A 21,703-nucleotide genomic window follows, 5' to 3' on the forward strand; every position below is an offset into this window, starting at 1 on the left:
TTTTTTTGGTCATTTACTAATGCAGTTGTTTCTATCATATATAATAAACCTGTAAATTTGGTTTAAACCCAAGTGAAAAGTTCAATAGTTTGAACCAAAGGAAACAAGCGTGGAAAGTGCTATTAATGTCCTGTTGTTTCTTTTGTGATTTGGTAATGTTGTTGTTTTGCACCTTACAGCTCTATTTCAGCACATTACAGTTATTATCAAGGTTCTAGTCAGATCTTTTTATACCTCTAATTTATATTGTACAGTGTATAGTATTTGCTCTTATGTTATATTTCTCTTTACTCATGTTTGCTGTGGTTTTGTTTTATATTGTTATTATTGAATGTATGCCATGCTGCTACACTGTAATTTCCCAGTTTGGGATAAATAAAGTACATCTATCTATTTATGTCATAATGTTTGTGCTGAGTTATATTGATCATTGTATACTGTATTTCCCCTTTACTTCTTTTACTGAGGTTTGTTCTGTTTATGATCCTCCACCTTATGGCATAAGTAGGTACTACATCCAAACCAAAGATCATTCTGTGGATGTTTTTACTGCAGAGCCTCTATTCTCCATTATCACTTGATGTATTTCTATCAGTTAAAGAGTTCAGTTATATCAGTCACAACAATGACATCACGGTTCATGAGGAAGAATCAACTTTTAATGTTTCAAGTTAAGAATCAACTTTTCAGATTCCGAAACCTTTTTTTTTTTTTTTTTTTCCCAGGAGTGAATGTGCCGCCCAGGTCAGTATTAGGTTCTGGAATCAGAACTGGCAAAAAACCCCGCCTGTGTGAAAGCTGTAAGTGATTGTCTTTGGTCTGAAATGGGCTCTAGTCAGTTGTGTGCAGCTTCATGTGTCTCTTCAGATGTCCATTCACAGTGAAACTCTTTCCACAAACAGAGCAACCGAATGGTTTCTCTCCAGTATGAACTCTCATGTGGATCTTTAAGCTTCCTTTCTGAGCACAGCTCTTCCCACAGATGTTACAAATAAAAGGTTTCTCTCCTGTGTGAACCCTCATGTGTTTGGTCAGATCACTCTTTTCAGCACAGCACTTCCCACAGTATGAACAGCTAAAGGGTTTCTCTCCTGTGTGAACCCTCATGTGTTTCTTCAGGTCTGTTTTCTGAGTACAGCCTTTCCCACACACAGAGCATGTGAACGGCTTTTCCCCTGTGTGGTACTTCATGTGTCTGTTTAGGTGTTCTTTGACATTGAAGCTTTTAGTGCAAACTGAGCAGGTAAAAGGCCTTTCACCTGTGTGGATCCTCATGTGCCGATTCATGTTTCCCCTCCCACTGAAACTCTTCCCACAGACCAAGCATTTGTAGGGCTGTTCTCCGGTGTGACACCTCATGTGCGACGTTAATGATCCACTGTCTTTGAAGGATTTGTCACAGTCAGAGCACCTGAACGGCCTCTCTCCTGTGTGGTGTCTAATGTGTCTGTTCAGGTTTCCCTTCAGGCTGAATCTTTTACCACAATGTGAGCAAGGAAAAGGCCGCTCCTTTGTCGACAACCCATTATCAGTCTTTACAAGTTTAATTGTGTTTACATTTTCTGAACCTGACTGACTTCTGTGTGTTTCTGTCCAATCACTATCACTGTCCTCAGTTTCACTTGAATCTGAAGAATTATCATCACTAACAGACTGTAAATGTCTATGTGGATCCAATCTGCTGGCCGGTTCTGATCCTTCAAAGTCCTCTCCAGCTGTTTCCTGTCCACTCTCCTCAGTTTGGGTGTGATGAAGCTGTGAGGACTGAGCTGTTGTGTCTTCATCATTTTCACTCTTTACAGCAACAAGAGTGGATGAGCACCTAGTGACATCAACTTCCTGATTGGTCCACAGTTCCTCCTGTTCCTCTTTAATGTCGGGGGGCCCTGGGTCAACCTGACTCTGGTTCAAACTGGGGCTCCACTGGGGAACCCCTTCTTTAATCGCAGACAGCTCATGGACGTCTGCTGGACACCCTGGAATACAGACAGATATGTTAGTAAAGATTTTATTGAACCATTTGTTCCACAATGACATGTCTCCCTTAAACTAGGGCATCATGTGAACCTCTACTGCACACAAGAACATTAAAACAGTAGTCAGCGATCAAGAAGTGTCAGTTTGGGGATTATGCAGTAGGTCATGCTGTAGGTGAAGTAACTACACATAAGGAGCAATAGCACCATAGAAATACCACATAGGTGTTCCAGGAGCTTTGATTTGCTGCTTGAGTTAGTAAAGCTGCCAATTGTGAAAGAGGAACATAAAGTCAGTAAAATCGTCATTTTAATTAGATACAGAAATTAGGTTATCAGATTTTAACTCCATTCTGTGAGTATCTGTTTAGGGCAGGGCCTGTGATCCAACAGAAGCAGAACATTACCTGATGCGTGAGGTGTTGACATAGACTCACTGACTAATGTTTAGGGTAGACAGTAAAACACAACATGAAACCTTTGTGTTATGTCTCAACATTAGACTTTGCTTTAAATGTCAGTTTTTTGCAGCTTGCAGACATATTTGGTTGTAAATGCTGAATTTATTTGCCCATTTATGTTTTCATTTGGAGGATTTTCGCTGCAGTTCATTTGGATCCAGATCACATTCTGACCCTATGACCTAGTTTTAATTTATCGTCAAATTTAGGATTCACCAAGTTATATTCACTGCATATGAGGAGTCAGTGTTTGCATTTACGACCAGTTCATGGGACCGGTTTCTTTGTCCCGGACTGACCTGCTCTGTGCAGCTGGATTTGGGGCATCAGCACGGCCTCCAGCAGCCTCCTCTGGCGGCAGATCTCCTGCTCTGACCGCTCCACTCTGCCTTCATAGTCCGCCACAGTTTCCACAAACAGTGCTATTATCTCCTCGGCAGCCGCCGTTAACCGCTCGGTCAGCAGCGCTCTCAGCGCCGGGATCTGTGTTGTTTCTTCATCTTTCTGCAGCAGCAGCAGAAAGTCTTCAGTGGCGGCGCTGATCCGCTCATGGACCGACACCCTCAGCAGCTGCACTGCGCACATAGTCCTCTTTTCCTGCGCACTTTGGGCCTCCAGTGAAATGACACCGACTGACAGACAGTTGGAAGTAAACACACACCGAGTTCCGTGTCGATGGAGAGGAGTCTGCAGACACTCTCGGAATAGGTTCTGTTCAACCTGCGTAGCCATTGAGATGGATTTTATTTTTTCCGTACCTTGGCATATTTTCAGGTGTCTTTCCATTTCCTTTTTCTTGATGATTGTTTTGTCGCAGATCAGACAATGATAATGTCCATCATTTCTGCAGTTTAAATTGCATCTACAGATTGTCTTACCTAAGAAAAAAAGCAAAATTAGCAAAGACACACACACTTTCTATGTAATACTTTTTATGTATTAACACACAGTATACATTACTTCCAAATTCAATGCCTTTTTTTTTTGTGCACTTTTAGGTGAAGTTGAAGCTTAGATAGTTTTGATGGCTTTTAATGGGTGCAAAGCGGACAATGAAAAAGATTGCAACATGTCGTGCAGCGGTTGATGGCAAGATTTTCAGAAGTAGAAATGATGGAATGATGCATCTACAACAGAGACAAATAAATATCTTATAGTCATAATACAGACTTCAACAGTAATAAAACAATTTCTTAGTCAGCAGAGTCTTTGGATTGAGGAGATGACGTAATGACCAGCGTCCCTGCCCTATTTTGACATTTTGAATTTACAGGCACCAACAGTCCTGTAGCAGTGCATTTGTTTGTTTGTCTGTTAGCAAGGTAACTCAAAAAGTTATGGACGGATTTTGATGAAATATTCAGGAAAGGTCGATACTGGCACAAGGAACAAATGACTAAATTTTGGTGGTGATGAGGGCACTGATCTGCCTTGGTGGAGGTCTGCACTCTCCAAGTGCTTTTCTAGTTGTTTTTGTAAATTGTCTGTAAAATCTGTCGGTACAGGGTGGCAGAGAGTCAATATCCCTGCACCAGTCAAACGCCACTGTCCTATCGAACACCGGTAGCTCGTAGGGGTCTGTATCTTTCATAACTCTGATCTTCTTCCAATACCTTTGCTTAGCAGTCATGTTGAGCTTCTCTCAATAGGGACCCCTTGCTTTCACCGCTGCATATCCTTTTTTTTCCTTAAATCTTGATTTATATGGCTCTTCCCTGTACGTCTGTACTATGCTGTTGCCCATAGCAACCATAGCTTGTAAGTTCAAAATGACGCAGCATTCCAGATATGTCATGTGATGTGATGTATGTCCTCATTCCTAATTGTAATAAAAAATAAAATAAATAAATAAAAATAATTGGGTGGCCATGGCTCAGGTGGTAGAGCGGGTCGTCCAATAACCGAAGGGTTGGCGGTTCAAATCCCGCTCTATCCTAGTCAGTCTGTTGTGTCCTTGGGCAAGACACTTCACCCTCCTTGCCTCCAGTGCCACTCACACTGGTGTATGAATGCGTATGAATGTTTAGTGGTGGTCGGAGGAGCTGTAGGCGCGAATTGGCAGCCACGCCTCTGTCAGTCTGCCCCACGGCAACTGTGGCTACATATGTAGTTTACCACCACCAGAGGGAGAATGTGAGAGCGAATGAATAATGGATCAATAATGTAAAGCGCTTTGGGTGTCTAGAAAAGCGCTATATAAAATCCAATCCATTATTATTATTATTAGTGTTCTACACCGAGCAGTCCGAATGATGTACAATATTTACGTTTTCTGGAACAACTAATAACCAAAGTGAGCATTCATCTAGGGCAAATGCAGACGTTTGCCCCTTTTGCATAAACTCCTTACATTAATGTTCAGGATGTTGTGCCGAATTCTACTCTCTGCGGAAAACTGCTCCCCCTTCCTAAGTCAGCCATGAAGAGGACAATGTGCACTGAATTCATCCTGTCACAACTTTTTCTCCTTTCAGACTGTAGGGTATGAAATTAACTGTGAATTATTCAACCTCTTAACACCATCATACCTCTGCAGCAATTAAGTAATTAATAATATTGTAAGATATTGCAGTTATGTTTTTTTAATCTATTTAATATTAAAGAATGTGCAAACTGTAAGGGATATAAAACTGTCTAAAGTTAAATCTTAGATACACAACATACAAAATATATAACAATAAAAACAGATACTGCCGAAAACTGCATCACCTGCGGCTGGGGGCGCAGTTTTCGGCAGGGAGCAGAATTCAGCATCAGATACTGCCGAAAACTGCATCCCCCATCAGAATTAGTTTGAGAAGCTGAAGGAGTGAAATGACTTTAGCAGCTCACATTTGGAGCTATTCTGGTGTGACAGGGTGAATTTGGTGCACTTTGTCCTCTTTATGGCTGACTTAGGAGGGGGAGCAGTTTTCGGCAGCTGCTGGCGATGGAGTTTTCGGCAGGGAGTAGAATTCAGCACAACAGCTGAGCTAATAACCAAATGGCTAATAACTGTAACACGGCAAATAGCCTATTCTCCTTTGATGACATGTGAAAAAAGAAATAATGCGTGACCACAAGACAGTTCACCTACGGGACTGCTGTATAGCGTAGCACAGATTTGATGCTCTTATCAACATGGAACACCACGATTTGATTTAAATGTATTTTCACCTTGGTATGAACTACCGTGATATACTTCAAACACTTGCGATAAGGCATGTGGTTTTAGTATGGGGCATTAGTGAGTCGTGACCACACATTAATATTTTTTCCTCATGTCACCAAAGGGGTTCCGTTTATTCTCGACTGTAACATGCTGTAACATTGTGACACATACATTTACACATTTTAACTAAAATGTAAAATAATTTCGCAGAATGTAAACATTTAGGGCTTTTCATTGTTTTGGACAGGACAGATAAATCACTTACCTTTGCAGAATGCACGATGCAAGCCTAAGCGAAGGATTTCCGCGTTTTCTAGTCAAAGGAGGACGTAATTGCGTCTACGTCTGACGTAAACTGCGTAATTTCCGGGTCTGACAGCGGAGGTTTCAGGGGGAGGGGCTTCATAGAAGAGTGTGAGACTCTATATTAGGGGTGTCAAACTCATTTTGGTTCAGTTCCATATTTAGCCCAATTTGATTTCAAACGGGCTAGACCAGTAAAATAATGATTTAATAACCTATAAATAATGACAAATTATAGTTTTTCTTTTTGTTTTAGAACAAAAAAAAAAAAAAAACAATTAAATTATGAAAATATTTACATTTTACAAAAAAGATGTGAATAACCTGAAAAAACAGAAATTTCATTTGAAAAATTAGTGCAATTTTAACAATATTATGACTCAACTTATTGTTTATACATGTACATTACACACAATGTTACATAAACATCTGGTAACAGGCAGATTGTTAAAATTTTGGAGTTTGAAACTAAAATTTGAACAATATCTACAATATTTCATCTCTTATTATTAACACAACTACAGATCACAGTGGATCCATAAATGCACAAAACATTTAGTAACAGGCAGAATATTATTAAAAATGCACATGTCAGGTTGTTCATCTTTGTTTCTATTTATGTATTTATTTGCATTTTATTGTGAAAGAGTAGTTTTGTAAATGTAAATATTTTCAGTGTAATGTTATTTTTTTCACTTAAATTTTTTCCACAAAGAAAATTTGTCATTGTCATTATTTATGGGTTATTGTGTTGTTATTTTTACTGTAGATCACATGGGTCTGTATGTGGAACCTGAAACAAAATGATTTGGACAACCTTGACTGTAACAGGTTAATTTTTGCACTTTCATCCTGCGGGCCGGGATGAAACCTTTGGCAGGCCAGATATGGCCCCCGGGCTGCATGTTTGACACCTGTGCTTTATATTTTATGAACAAACAGTGTGTAAACCTGACTTCCTTTTTGTAAATGTAGACATTATCTCAGCCTGTGGAGAATGTGGAATAATCCATTAAAATGTGATATTCTTGAAAAACCATGAACAGTGAAGAGGGGACAAATGTGTATGTATTATATAGTTTAGCTTCTTCAACTCCTGAAAACTCTGGTTTATTGTAGACATTACTATCTTAACTAATCACATCTTTATCATCACATCTCCATCATTTATTTTCAGCCAAGACATATCGTGCTACATTAGACTGTTTTTTGTGGATAAAATGACACTAATCACTCAGTTCTTTGAGTCTTAATGTCATCAGTTAAATAATTTACATGCTTTCCTTATGTTTCAAATCAGCCATTGTTCAAACCTTTCCAATAATTTCATCAGTAAATACAGACCTTTTCATTATTTGTTCTCTGATGTGAAGAGAAAACAAAAGACAAACATTTATTCATGTTTTCAAGTCTTTTATTCAGTGAATGAAGACCATGAAAAACTGCAGATGATCATTCTGAAAATAGGAACAAACAGATCTGCTGAGGAGAACATTTTATGGCTCTACGTGTAGAGAAGATGATGAACTGTGAAAGGAGTTGAGAACTGTTGCATGAAAAAACAGAAATCCATTCCTCTGATCCTTAGGTTTGACTCAGACTAAACTTTTTCTCTTATTTTCTATAAAACTACTGTAGCAGGAATTCACTTGGTTTAGTGAAACATTCAGAGAGACTTTGGTCGTGTCGTGTACAGAGACATAAACACAGTGGCTGCATTAGACCAAAGAGACGCTGGTAAACAGCTGGAAACAGAGGAGCTGTGAAACGCAGTCAACTCCTTCTTCCAACTGTGTGATTTGCATCATTTTATATGTTCTGTTTGGACACACTGGACGGTTTCGATCTGCTTCCTTCACAAATCAATAATTAAGTCTATGGTTTTCCCAGCATACCGTTTTCATCACATCATGAAATGAGACAAAAGACTGAACTCGTCTTTTATAGACCTGGACGTCACCTCAGTTAAATCTACAAGGCCAGTGTTGTCTGGATTTTAACACACCTGCATATATCCACAGTCAGCTGCACAGCGTGAATAAAAACAGATACAACTGTTTTTTGTTTTTTTTTTGAGCTTCTGTTTTCGTAAAGATCATGTCAAATGCTAGATGAGGTCAATACAAGAGATAATCTACTATAAAAAGTGGCACTAAACTGTAATTTAAAATCAAAAAGTTAAATAGCAAGATGAATACATAAAATATGCTCCCACATATTTTTACAGATAATTTCAGAACTTTCCTATGACGACATACTTTTTTTTTTTTTAGAAATGCTATTTCATCTATGCTCCTATTTGTGAAGATATAATTGTTTTCTTCTGTTATTTTCTTCAATGAGCAGATGTTTTTCATTTATTTGAGCTACTGTGACATTCCAGGTTCTTCTTGATACAACATAACCCTGACAAAGCTTTACTGCTTCTAGAGCCAGTATTTGATTTAAATGACTAAATTTTAATCTTACATTTGTCTCCACTAATAATACATTTTTTTCCCTCCATTAATAGTATCTTGAGGAGCCGATGAGGATCTAAATAAAGACTATGGGATTAAAGCTCCTCTGTTTACTCATTTGTGTTTTCAGGATGGTTGTGATGCTCCATTGTATCATATCAACCAACTGAACCAACTGCTGCTTCGTCTACGTACATGCATTGTTTTATATCACAGTTGGATGAAGTCCGTGTGAATTGCCTCCTGTCGGACCATGTTTGCTGCCTCTTTTGCGCCTCGCTCTCCGCTGTGGATCTTCATGTGTGAGTCCACTGAGCGTTTCTCCTGGTATCTCTTACCACAGATGGAGCAGCTGTAGGGCTTCTCTCCGGTGTGTGTCAGCATGTGTCTCTTCAGGTCAATCTTCTGGACAAAGCCTTTGCTGCAGAGCTGACAGCTGAAGGCCTTCTCCTTCTTGTGGAACCTCTCGTGTGTCTCCAGTGAGATCTTCTGGCGAAACCTCTTCCCACAGAGGCTGCAGATGTACGGCTTTTCACCTGTGTGTATCCTCATGTGGGAGTCCAGGTTTCCAATCTGCCGGAAGTCCTTCCCACAGACCCTGCAGGTATATGGTTTCTCTCCGGTGTGGATCCTCTTGTGTACGTCCAGATGTTGGCTCATGGAGAACTTTTTCCCACACACTTCACAGGAGTAAATCCTTGGCTTTCCCCCCGTGTGGCTCTTGATGTGTCTCTTCAGGACGGTATTTTCAGCAAATGTTTTTCCGCAGAATTCACAGATGAATGGTCTCTCTCCAGCATGCAGCCTCATATGGCGCTCTAGAGTGCCTTTGCGAGGGAAGTCCTTGCCACAGTCTTTGCAGCTGAATGGTTTCTGACCACTGTGCGTCCTCATGTGCAGCTCCATATCCCTAAAGTTCTCCCCGCAGATGTCGCAGATCCTGCTGGTTTCTCTGTGAGTCTGAATGTGGATCTGCAGGCTCTCTAAGGACTCGCACTTCTCACCGCAGACACCACATTGGCCTTCGGGATCATTCAGGTGAGTCTCTGCATGTCTTACAAAGTTTCCTTTGTTGTGGAAGGCGTTACCACAGACCCTGCAGCAGTGGTTTGGTGTCAGACTGGGTTTCCTGCGCTTGCTGCCAGTCACTAGCTGCTTGGTGGACTCAGAGGACTCGTGGACTCGGCTGTGTCTCCTCAGTTCTGCGTTTTTGGTGAAACTTTGGCTGCAGATTTTGCAGCTGAAAGGCGTGTGTCCAGTGTGGGCCTTCATGTGTCGTTCCAGAGAGCCGGCATGGCTGAATTCTTTGTGGCAGACGGCACATCTGAACGGCTTCTCAGCCGTGTGGATCCTCATGTGCGTCACCATGTTACCCTTCTGGTTGAAGCCTTTCCCACAGAAGTCGCAGCTGAAGGGCTTCTCCCCAGTGTGCAGCCTCATGTGTGTCTCCTGAGCTCGGATGGATGGAAACTTCTTGCCGCAGACGTTGCAGGTCCTGCTGTCGTCTCTGTGAATCTGAAGGTGCAGCCTAAGACTATCAGCCGAATCCAGATGTTCACCACAGACGCCACACAGGCAGTCGTTGTCCTTTAGATGTTTCTCCACATGTTTCATCAGGAAACCTTTTCTGTCAAAGGATTTTCCACAGACTCTACAACAGTGAGACGCGACTTCTTCATCCTCATCCTCCTCATCTTCTCGGGAAGCATCGTCTGGAGACATGGGCTGATGTTCAAGGTCAGAAACATCCTCTGGCATGCAGGACGAGCTGGGTAGGTCCTTCTGTCGGTCAGAAACGTTGGATGTTCGGAGGCCAACGGACAAACACAACTCTGCCAAAAAAAAAAAAAAATCACACAAACATCATCAGTAACCATACATAGAGACAAGAGTTTATGTTGACATGAGCATAAAAACAAAAGTCATGAACCAATGACTCTCTTTCATTTGGGCCGATCAGTTATTTTGAGTCTTTTTCAAACACTATTTTAAAATGAAAATGTATTAGTGTCAACACAGCCTCACGGTTACAGAACATTTGGTGACAAGAAAGCATGAAATCCCTACTTTTTTGATCTGTTAATGACTCACAGACATGTTATGTGAGTCAGCTACACACTGCTGCTTTATGTAAGACATCACAGGACAAAAAGGTTGTAAATCACTGATCTACAACTATGTGCTAGATTTGAAAAGACTGTTCTATTGTTCAATTGCGTCAAATCTGAAAAGGCCTGCTACATTCACACTCCTCACTAGTCAATAACCTGAACATCTGAAAACGTCCTTCTGCATTATTTTTCTAATTTGATCTGTATCTCTGATATGTTTTGAGTGAAATGAAATTTGGATCCTAAGACATTAAGAATCTCATCCTCAATGTCATGCATTAACAAATTTATGATTCCTGTTTTGACATGACAAGAATGGGCAGAGCTGATCCACACAAAAGCTAAAAGGCATAATATACTGACAGTAAAATGCCAGTAACACACAATAACATGCTTACTGTTTTTATGACTCTTGGTCTAGAAATATGCATAAAATTTACATTAAAGCTGATTTTTCATCCAATTTTATCTCATCACTCAAACTACTTTTCCATAAAAAATAAAGTGTTAAAATATCTTAAAATCTAAAATATTTTTTGAGTCACAGAAGGCACCAAATGTAATGTCCTACAACAATGTGTTGTTTTTTGTCTTTGTAGTTTTATAAGGCTGACACTGAGCAGAGACATACTGTGGAAAAATGTAATGCAAAAATCACACTTTTAAAGTTTTGTATACTTTTGACCAGTTTACTGTGTGTTTTCTTTCATAATCATCATTATTCAGATCCATTACCAAGAGACACTGCATATTTGTTTCATTAAATAATGCACTAATCAATTAATGTGAGTGAAAAGCAGCTGTAGTTGGAAAACATGTAGTACAGGGAAAAACGACAAAAAAGTTAAGTACTTACAGGTATACTAAGTAGTTTGATTCTTTACTAAAAGTAAAAGTAGCTACTTATTGTATAGATTTAGTCATTTCAAAGTGTTAAAACATAGAATATAGTCACTCTGTTTTATAGCTAAATTGACTCACGTCAGTATATGCTGTAAGCGTCGTGTCTAATTTAACCCATTTACAAATCCTCAATAGTACCGCTTCATATATAAGCACAAGATAGTTTATGTTAAAAAATTAGTAAATGTAACTGTCAGAGTAACACGTGGAGTACAAAGACAGTATTTACTCTGAAATGTAGTAGAGAATAAGTATAAAGGTGCATAAAATACTTTAGTAGAGAACGGGTACCTCAGATTCAAGCTGAAGTACAGAACTGCAGTAAAATACTGTTCCATTCCTCTGGTGTTGGTAAACGCCCCCTTATTCACCTGTAGTCCTTCTTACCTGTGCCCTCGGCTCTCAGTCCTCTCCGCCCGGTTTCTTCCCGTTCCTCCGACTCCTCTTGCTCCCTTCCCTCTCTCCCCGGCTCCCCGCTTTCCTTCTCCCCCGGTCTGCCCTCCTCTAAGGCGGTGAAGATCCTTTGGACGGCTGTGGACAGTCGCTCCTTCACCAGCTCCTTCAGGGCCTCCACGTCCGCCTGTCCGCGCTCCTTCAGCAGCCAGAAGATCTCCTCTGCGGCCACCATCAGCTGCTGGTCGATCACCGCCCGCAGGTTCCTGCTCGCACCGCCTTTAGACCGTTTTTTTGGACATTTTGTCCGAACAAAGACCAGACGGACATGTAAACAATGCGCGGAAACTTCCGGAGTCCCCGGCCCAGCGTGGTTACGTAGGTTAATACGTCATCACGTTCAGATTAACGTCTGCAAGAGTCGCCGTACTGTTAGGGTTACATGATCAGATTTTGATTAATAAAGTTGAGAAAAAAAGAAAAAGAAAAAAAACGGCTGCATGGTAACCGCTATCTGAACTTTAAGATAAAATACTGAATAGATAATAATAAAATAACAATGATGCTATATTATATAATTACATGTTAAAAAAAAAAAAAAAACTTTTTAGTGATGTAAAAACATATGGTAAACCATTATTTTGTTATATTAATTTAAAGAGGAATAGCTGTAAATATTTTTTTTTTTCGATTTTATGATTTGTTTTGTTCATTTTTTCTGCTTCATTTTATTTAGAGCTTAATTCAGTCTTCACTTTTAATTTGTGTTCTTTTTTCAGCAGTAGAGGAGTAAAACATTAGGTAAAATGCACTTTTGTGTTTTTGATCAACAGTATATCATTTTCAAGACTGTAAATATCTGATTAGAATGACCCATGAACACATCCAAACCAATTATGCACCCATAAAACTTAAAAAACTAAATAAAACTAAAACTAAACTGAAATCAGAAACCAAGCTGAAACATTCAATAAAAATAAAACCTCATGTCCATTTATGAACAGTAATAACTCAAAGTGACTCCAGATTGAGAAACATATTTATTGAACAAAGCTCAAACCAGAATCTGATCTAGATTCCAGAAATCAGGATGTAGAAATATTAAAATTAGATAATTTATTAATCAACAGAAAAAGAAGAAATAACCTGATGTGGAACATTTTCCTTCACAATGGTATTACAGCTTCATCTTTGACTTCTTTTTCTTCACACACACCTTTCTCCTGAAAAACAACCTTCAGTCAGATTATGGTAAATTCTTGTCTAAGGTTTGCTGTGATTGGTGCTCACCCTGTGTCGCTCCTCCCTCCTCTTCCGCTCTGCCTCCACCACGCTGTAGAAGTCCTCCTCCGCCCGAGCGATCAGCTGTTCGGGACTCTCGTCTCCATCAGCGTCTCGTCCTGTGTCATCTTCGCGGCTCTGCTCTGATCGGCTTCGTTCCTTCAGACGCATCTCCCTCTGACGAGCCTCCAGGATCTTCTCCCGTTTAGTCTCACGCTCAAACATCTGAAAGAGGGTGAGATGAAGATTTTACTCCAGTAAAAGTACAGATAAAAGTAGAAGTACTGAATAAATCTCTAGTGATTAATATAATGTGAAGAATACAGAACTATTTTAACTTCAATAATGAACAGTAATGATTATTAACATCTTTTCAATGTCACCAGCAGAACTCGAAACATTACAAGACCTTTCCTCCATCACCCAGTCTCCCTTTACTGTCTGTTTCATGTGGTTACAGAGTTTTACATGATCCTCACATTTAACAGTTTAACTCGTCACTGTTATCATTATGTCTTACAGCAGCCAGTAAACTTTTCTCGTTCTTCTGCAGCGTCGACAGTCCAGAGCAGATCTCTAGCAGCGTGGCCGCTCCGATCTGAGAACCACATGCCACAAACCGCCCGTTATCCTGAACCCGGAGACTGTACAGAGCCTCATCACATACCTGATCACATAAAAAGACAGGTAAGGCATTCATTAATTCAACCTTATTAGCCTCTATAAATCAAGGCTTTCCTCAATATACATCAAAAACTCAAACATTACAGAACAACTGAACTTAAACTAGTTAGTTTATCTAAATGTGTTTGTAAAGTAACTCAAACCAAACTGAAGGACTGGTTTTAGTTTAACTGTGTCACTTATGAAATCAAAGTACAATCTGAAAGCCAAACAAAAACTCATGGAAATTTGTAAACTATATGAACACATTTAGTTTAAATGGTGCAGGTTTACAGGTGAGGTCTCACCTTGAGGCTGAGTGTGGGGTTGTTCTGTTTGAAGAGGACATCCCAAACATCCAGCACTCCATCCATCTTAGTGGTAAAGAATACAGAGGGCCGGACCGGACTCCAGCAGGCATCTGTCAGGTACGACATCTGGTACCTAAACATACAAACACCTGATGTTGAAGCCTGTCAGGTTGTTTTCATCTTGCTTTATCTTAACTGTCATTTTGTTTTGTCTTTTATAATTCACAGACATACCTGGTCCACATGATGGAGGAGTCCCGTATGTCCTCAGACCAGATGCGTGCAGTCCAGTCTCCGACAGTCAGAAAGTTTTTGGGGAAGAAGGGGTTCCTGTGCAGAGCGTAGATGGGGCCATGGTGTCCATCATAGGTACACACAATCTTCTCAGCTGGAGTCTTGGCTTTCCGGTTGCAGGAGACCACGAGGCCTTGTTCTGTCCCTACCATGAACTTAGTGGGCTGGACAGAGGAGATTATTACCCTCAGATTAGACTGTCAGGCAGCAGACAGGGTACAGAGAACCCTCACTCACCATAGTGGCTTCAAACTCCAGAGAGATGGCTCCCAAAGCCCGGTCCAGGTTCCCCTCCCGACCTGGATCTAGAACCAGACGCTCTGTGGGTTCATTTAACTTGCGAACATCCCACCACAGTACCTAAGAAACAGAGCATATCACTCTGAATTTCAGACACATGGCTCCAGAATCAAATCATCATGGGGTAAGGCCAAGACAGTGAATGCTCTGGAGTGCCCATCACAAAGCCTGGACCTTAAAGGGACAGTTCAGATAATTAGGGTTCTGGTTTGTGCTGGTACCCCTGTCTGCTTCTCCAAAATGAGGCCATGCTGAATGCAGCCTATTGCAGGTAATGTACCGACTATGTATGTAAGTGTAAAAGTACCATATGTAAATATCTCATAAACTCCAAACTACCCCTTAAACCCACAGTCTGTCTGTTTACCTGTCCATCTGTGGAGGCTGAGAAGGCATCTGTCCCGGTCTTGGACTGCAGCCAGATGATCTTGTAGACCGGGTCCCGGTGGCTGTGTTCCACAGAGGACAGCTCCACCGGCTGGCTGCCTCTCCGGGTGTCCCAGTACACTTAAACAAACCCACACAAGTCAGAACAGAACCCCACAGAGACACTCAGATGTCCAACAGTCGGTTCACACCTGAACCCACCGATCTGTCCGTTGTAGCTGCCTCCTACCAGGGTGTGGGGGTCTTTGGGGTTGTAGTCCAAACAGACAAGAGGGGATGCCGGCTTCAGGGCCAGCTCAGGCTGGTTTGGATTCTCTAAAGCAAGAAACACAGTTTTACTAAAGTGGCGACTACATGAGGACCTGATGTGGATCTGCATCTGGTTAGTTTTCATTTGAACCAGTATTTCCCTAGAACAATGTAATACAAAGAATGGAAATAAATCAGGTTTTATCAGCTTTCTTTTGTTTTCCTTTTAATTTACACATTTGCTGTAATAAATAATAATAATAAAGATTTCTATCGATCAATCAATCAAACCTTCAAATAAAACCCTTTTTCATCAGTTTTTCTGTTTTCTTTTAAAACTGATAATCAGATAGAGTGAATATTATTATACACACATAATGTATTGTTATTGAACATGAAAAAATCTAGAAACAAAACAAGTAAAAGCCTAAAACTTGCAGTGAACAAAATTGTCTTTCTGAAATAAGAATAAAAACATGATGACAAAATAAAACCACAGTTATGGTTTAAGCTACAATTAAGTTTAAAAGTGACAAATGTTTAAAAAAAAATGTAACAAACTAAACTGAAATGAAACCCAAATCACTCAAGACAAAAATATATTTTAGAAAATCTATAAAAATGTAATTTCTTAAACATTTGTAAATTATGAGTTGCCAGAACGTGGACCTGATGTTGACCCACCGATGTCCCAGATGTAGGAGTCTGGGCTTAGGTCTTTGGAAGACTTCTGGAACTCAAGGCAGCAGTAGGCGGCGGCCAGCTTCCTGCCGCCATCCGGATGCCAGGACAGACAGGTGACCGTCCTCTTCACCTCGTTAGGGTCTCTGAGGTCACACAGAGAGGGCGGGGCTACAGATATGAGGCTACACAGTGCGTGAACATGTTTGACCCCTGAAGTTTAGCTTATTTGAATATTGTGAACACCAAAACAGAACAACTTGAAGAGTGGACTCAGTTAAGGTGGATGTGGACATGATTCATTTGGACTTGGGTAGAGAATGGTTCCAATGTGACCAACAACTGGACCTGTTTGGTGGTAACTAGTGATGTAATTAAATAGTTTTTAAATGAATAATGTACTTACAATTAGAAACTTGCCCCAAGTCTCCATCCTTCATAAGCTGAAGAAGTGAACCTGAACAAAAAGTGTATGTGCACCGAAACAAAGGTGGATCAGGTGGTCCTATACCTGAACACATTTATGGTCTTGGCAGATGGTGCCTCCTGGCCCTCATCGATGTCCTGGTCTTCAGTGAAGTAGTCCTGGTAGATGTTTATGGCATTGTTCTGTCGGATGTAGTGATCCATGACCTGAACACATGTATGTGATGACATCATACAGAGACATGTGACACCACACAGAGCTGAGGACATGGCCCCTGCTCACAACAATCTGAGGGTTCTTTTTCAACCAGGGGATTAGAAAATCACTCTGATGTGGACTCATGTGGACTCTTCTATTCTGCTCTGATTTGGTCTGTTCTGGTTTCATGTTATCTGATGCGGACTCACGCTGCCCAGCTGCAGGATGCTGTTCATGTAGCTCTCGTCTTTCTCCACCTTCTTCCTGAAGCGGATTGTCTGTTCCATATCGTTGGGGTCCACATCTTTGGGCCAGCCCCCTTCCATGTGGTTCAAGCCGCGACTCTCAGACTCAAAGCGCTCCGTGTTCACCTGCACACGTATGACAACAGCACTGCTTCATGGAGAGTCAAAACGTTAGAATAAACAAGTTTCATTAGGAGTCCCTTGTTTACATAGCAGCTGTAGGTGTGCAGAGTCCAAAATAAAAAAATATGTATTAGTGTGGCATATTTACCTCCGCCAAGGAGGTTATGTTTTTGCCAGGGTTTGTTTGTCTGTCCGTTAGTGTGCAACATAACTCAAAAAGTTATGGACAGATTTTGATGAAATTTTCAGGGTTTGTTGGAAATGGGATAAGGAAGAAATGATTAAATTTTGGTGGTGATCGGGGGTGGGGGGGCCCGGGGGGGGGCACTGATCAGCCTTGGCGGAGGTCTGCGCCCTCCGAGTGCTTCTAGTTTATACTGTGCTAATTATATACATCATGATATACTAGACCTGGCCCACATGGTCTACACTGTTATCATGATAATTATCAGTACCCATCAATATTTGTAATTATCACAATGAACATCAAATCATTAGGCTATCTCTTTCAGATTTAAACAGACTTTGGTCTTGAATGAAAAGCTGAAGAAACCAGACAGTTGTTAGTGTTTTTTTAACTATTCATAAGAGATGCAACAAGATAAAAATGACATTAAAATATGTTATTTTTAGATATTGATTCTTCTTTACATTCATGACAAAGTAAGACCAAAATATTGAAACATTTTCTTAGTGTGAGAATGTGGACAAAACACACAAAAGACAAATGAATGGGAGCTGTTATAATTATAGTAACACACAGCTTAAGATACATTCACTTTTAAATGACAAAAAAATTTTGGCAGTCTATATTTAAATTTCTTTCTGATGTAACAGGGTCTCATATCGAACCTGAGGCAGCAACTGCAATATTTGGCATTACATTACATTCTTTTAACCAAAAATCTAAAAATCTGATTGCCTTCATCACTCTTCTAGCTCGTAGACTAATACTACTAAAATGGGAAGATAAACAACCTCCAACATTTAAATCTTGGTTTCTGGATCTTTTACATCATTTAACATTGGAAAAATCAGATATTCTATAAGAGGATGTACCAATAAGTTTTTCAGTACCTGGCAACCTGTTCTGAATCACATAAAAGAGGTAGATCCCTCACTTATTCCAGAGGAGTCTTATTAATACGAGTATGTGACTAAGATCTGTGTCCCTTATTTATTTGTTTGTTTGTTTGTTTGTTTTTTATTGTCAATTATCTGTTTGTTTGTTTGTTTGTTTTTTTTGGTGCAACAGGGTGGGAATGTTCGGGTTAAAAAACAAAAAACAATGACCGTATTATGCTTTTCTGTGACTGGATATGCAATAAAAACAACTTGAACAAAAAAAAGCTACATTCACTTTTGATCATAATTTAGGACACAGGTGTCAAACATGAGGCCCGGGGGCCAAATCCGGCCCGCCAAAGGGTCCAGTCCGGCCCTTGGGATGAAGTTGTGAAATGCAAAAATTACACTAAGATGTTAGTGCAATTTTAGTTCAGGTTCCACATTCAGACCAATTCAATCTCAAGTGGGCAGGACCAGTAAAATACTATCATAATAATGTATAAATAATGACAACTCCAAATGTTTCTCTTTGTAAATGTAAATATTTTCATGTATTTACACTGAAACAAAGTATCATTAAAAAAAAAATGCAAATAACCTGAAATGTCTTAAAAGAAGCAAGTACAATTTTACCAATATTCTGCCTGTTATTAAATGTTTTGTGTATTTGTAGATCCACTGTGATCTGTGCATTATAATGTACATGTGTAAATGATAAGCTGAGGCATAATATTGTTAAAATTACACTTATTTTTTCAGTTTGTTTATGTTAATTACATCTTTTGAAAGGACAGTTTGTAGATATAAACATTTTCATAATGTAAATGAACTTTTTTCACCCTAAAACATAAAGAAAAGTTTGGAGCTGACATTATTTATATATTATTATTTTATTATTTTACTGGTTCGGTCCACTGCAGATCAAATTAAGCTGAATCTGGCCCCTGAACTAAAATGAGTTTGACACCCCTGATTTAGGACGTAAACATGACTTCTACTTTAACTAATGTATTTCCTTCCCTTAAATGTCAATCAAGCGGCTCTGATCCATTCCTGGTCTGTGCCTCAGTTCTATCTGGTCCTGGTCTCTGTCTAAACTCTGTACCTGGTCCTGGTCTAGGTCTTAACTCTGGTCCTGGTCTCTGTCTAAACTCTGTACCTGGTCCTGGTCTAGGTTTTAACTCTGGTCCTGGTCTGTGCCTCAGTTCTATCTGGTCCTGGTCTCTGTCTAAACTCTGTACCTGGTCCTGGTCTAGGTCTTAACTCTGGTCCTGGTCTCTGTCTAAACTCTGTACCTGGTCCTGGTCTGGGTCTTAACTCTGGTCCTGGTCTCTGTCTAAACTCTGTACCTGGTCCTGGTCTGGGTCTTAACTCTGGTCCTGGTCTCTGTCTAAACTCTGTACCTGGTCCTGGTCTAGGTTTTAACTCTGGTCCTGGTCTGTGCCTCAGTTCTATCTGGTCCTGGTCTCTGTCTAAACTCTGTACCTGGTCCTGGTCTAGGTTTTAACTCTGGTCCTGGTCTGTGCCTCAGTTCTATCTGGTCCTGGTCTCTGTCTAAACTCTGTACCTGGTCCTGGTCTAGGTCTTAACTCTGGTCCTGGTCTCTGTCTAAACTCTGTACCTGGTCCTGGTCTGGGTCTTAACTCTGGTCCTGGTCTCTGTCTAAACTCTGTACCTGGTCCTGGTCTGGGTCTTAACTCTGGTCCTGGTCTCTGTCTAAACTCTGTACCTGGTCCTGGTCTGGGTCTTAACTCTGGTCCTGGTCTCTGTCTAAACTCTGTACCTGGTCCTGGTCTGGGTCTTAACTCTGGTCCTGGTCTCTGTCTAAACTCTGTACCTGGTCCTGGTCTGGGTCTTAACTCTGGTCCTGGTCTCTGTCTAAACTCTGTACCTGGTCCTGGTCTGGGTCTTAACTCTGGTCCTGGTCTCTGTCTAAACTCTGTACCTGGTCCTGGTCTAGGTCTTAACCCTGGTCCTGGTCTGTGTCTCGGCTCACCTGGTGCTCGGACATTTCCCTGCAGGCCTGGGTCGCCTGGTCCCTGGGGGTTTTGGTAATGAACTGCATGGCCAGGCTGGGGTCTGGGGGGATGTCCACCAGCAGCTCCGTGGGCCGGTCACTGAACAGGTACTGGCGGCCGAACTCACTGCGGAGCTTCGTGTAAACATGGACGATCTCCATGTGAGCTGCGGGTCACTGTTAGAACACCGAAACACCTGCGGTTTTAACTTTTCCACCTTGACGCTGATCTGCGGGAATGGCGCTGGTAGAAATCCAGTGAAAGGGACAGTTTACCGTATCCTAGCAACAGCGGTGTTTTTAAATCCAACATGGCGGCGCTAATTGCTGCAACACTTAAAAATGTGAAGTTTTGACAGTCTTAAAGAGTAAACACAAATTAGGAGGGAATTACTCGTTGGTTTAAGTAGCCTATTTCTGTTGCGTCACACTGAAATTAAAGAACTTTTGACAAGAATTAAAAGTAATCTAAAAGAAATCAGACTGCCATGACCTGATAGCTAACTAACTTACCATTTCTAGAGAATACCATAGCTACTTTTCTTAGTGTAGTCTTTGCTTCTGTAAAACTTATTTTGATAAGAACTGAAAGTTAATTTTTGTTCAGTGGAAACACACCTGAATGCAATTAAAGTGGTTTATTCCATTAAATTAAAGCATATATGTGACCTTATGGCTTTTGAGGTCCATGCCTGGTGCAGTTTAACAGAATATAAGGCCAACAGAAAAACAGAATTAAAACTGGACAAAAGGCCTCACGTCAAATTCCAAGGCTTTAATCGGTCTTGTTTTAAGATTACTATAGAAAGTAACATCAAAGGGTTTAGATCAGTGTTTTTCAACCGTGGGGTCGGGACCCGAGACAAATGCCCACAATGTGTAGTATGGCATTTATCCAATGGGGGAACTATATGAAGCATGCAAATACTGCAGATATTTTAAGTACATATGTACTGCAGATATCTACATATGTAATCAGTATTCATTTGTTAAACAACATACATTTTTACTTTAATTTTAACTAATCAATACTAATAAAACACCAAACAAGTTTTTGAAATGTGATGGGTGATTGATCTCAGTATTTACATAATTCTTAGAGGTTTCTTTAAAAAATGTCTGAAAAACAAAATCCTACAAACAATTTTCTCTTTGATTTATTATCTGTTCATTCATTCATTCATTCATTCATTATCTGAACCCACTTTATCCTCACTAGGGTCATGGGGGTCGCTTGGAGCCTATCCCAGCTACTTATGGGCGAAGGCGGGGTACACCCTGGACATTTCGCCAGTTCATCGCAGGGCTTATTATCTAATAAAGGCTTAATTCAGATCCTGTATCAATAATGTTACAATGACATAACTATTTGGACTATTGTTGCTTAACAACTGAATACTGATATCTGCAGTACGTATGTACTTAAAATACCTGCAGTATTTGCATGCTTCATATAGTTCCTCCATTGGAATAATGCCATACTACACATTGTGAGCATTTGTCTCTTTTTTCATTAAGGTTGTGGGCAATTGTCTTGTGGGCATTTGTCTGCACACCCCCCACGTGGGGTGCCTGGAATTCAAATGGGGTCACCTGAAATTTCTAGTAATTGATAAAAATAAAAAACTTACCAATAAAATATATGGTAAGTTGAGAGAGACAATCACAATACATAAAATACATGACAAACTCTAAAACTGAA

At 40.4% G+C, this 21,703-nt stretch overlaps 2 protein-coding genes across 2 annotated transcripts; both read right to left on the reverse strand.

Moving 5' to 3' along the window:
• Positions 1-641: 641 nt before the first annotated feature.
• LOC115428182 (zinc finger protein 184-like) lies at positions 642-12,113 on the reverse strand. The gene is made up of 6 exons (XM_030147026.1): positions 11,752-12,113; positions 8,565-10,182; positions 7,400-7,437; positions 5,854-5,901; positions 2,737-3,315; positions 642-1,976 (listed from the first exon to the last, which is right to left on the reverse strand). Exons 1-6 carry the CDS (start codon positions 11,990-11,992, stop codon positions 832-834), a joined length of 3,669 nt encoding a protein of 1,222 aa, XP_030002886.1. The 5' UTR covers positions 11,993-12,113; the 3' UTR covers positions 642-831.
• Positions 12,114-12,824: 711 nt separating this feature from the next.
• dnai2b (dynein, axonemal, intermediate chain 2b) lies at positions 12,825-20,241 on the reverse strand. The gene is made up of 12 exons (XM_030146896.1): positions 19,981-20,241; positions 16,758-16,919; positions 16,435-16,556; positions 15,927-16,069; positions 15,195-15,308; positions 14,974-15,113; positions 14,544-14,666; positions 14,247-14,470; positions 14,010-14,145; positions 13,559-13,705; positions 13,048-13,263; positions 12,825-12,980 (listed from the first exon to the last, which is right to left on the reverse strand). Exons 1-12 carry the CDS (start codon positions 20,161-20,163, stop codon positions 12,924-12,926), a joined length of 1,767 nt encoding a protein of 588 aa, XP_030002756.1. The 5' UTR covers positions 20,164-20,241; the 3' UTR covers positions 12,825-12,923.
• Positions 20,242-21,703: the final 1,462 nt, after the last annotated feature.

Source organism: Sphaeramia orbicularis, chromosome 11, assembly GCF_902148855.1.
Source record: "Sphaeramia orbicularis chromosome 11, fSphaOr1.1, whole genome shotgun sequence".
In the NCBI taxonomy this organism is placed as follows: Eukaryota; Metazoa; Chordata; class Actinopteri; order Kurtiformes; family Apogonidae; genus Sphaeramia; species Sphaeramia orbicularis.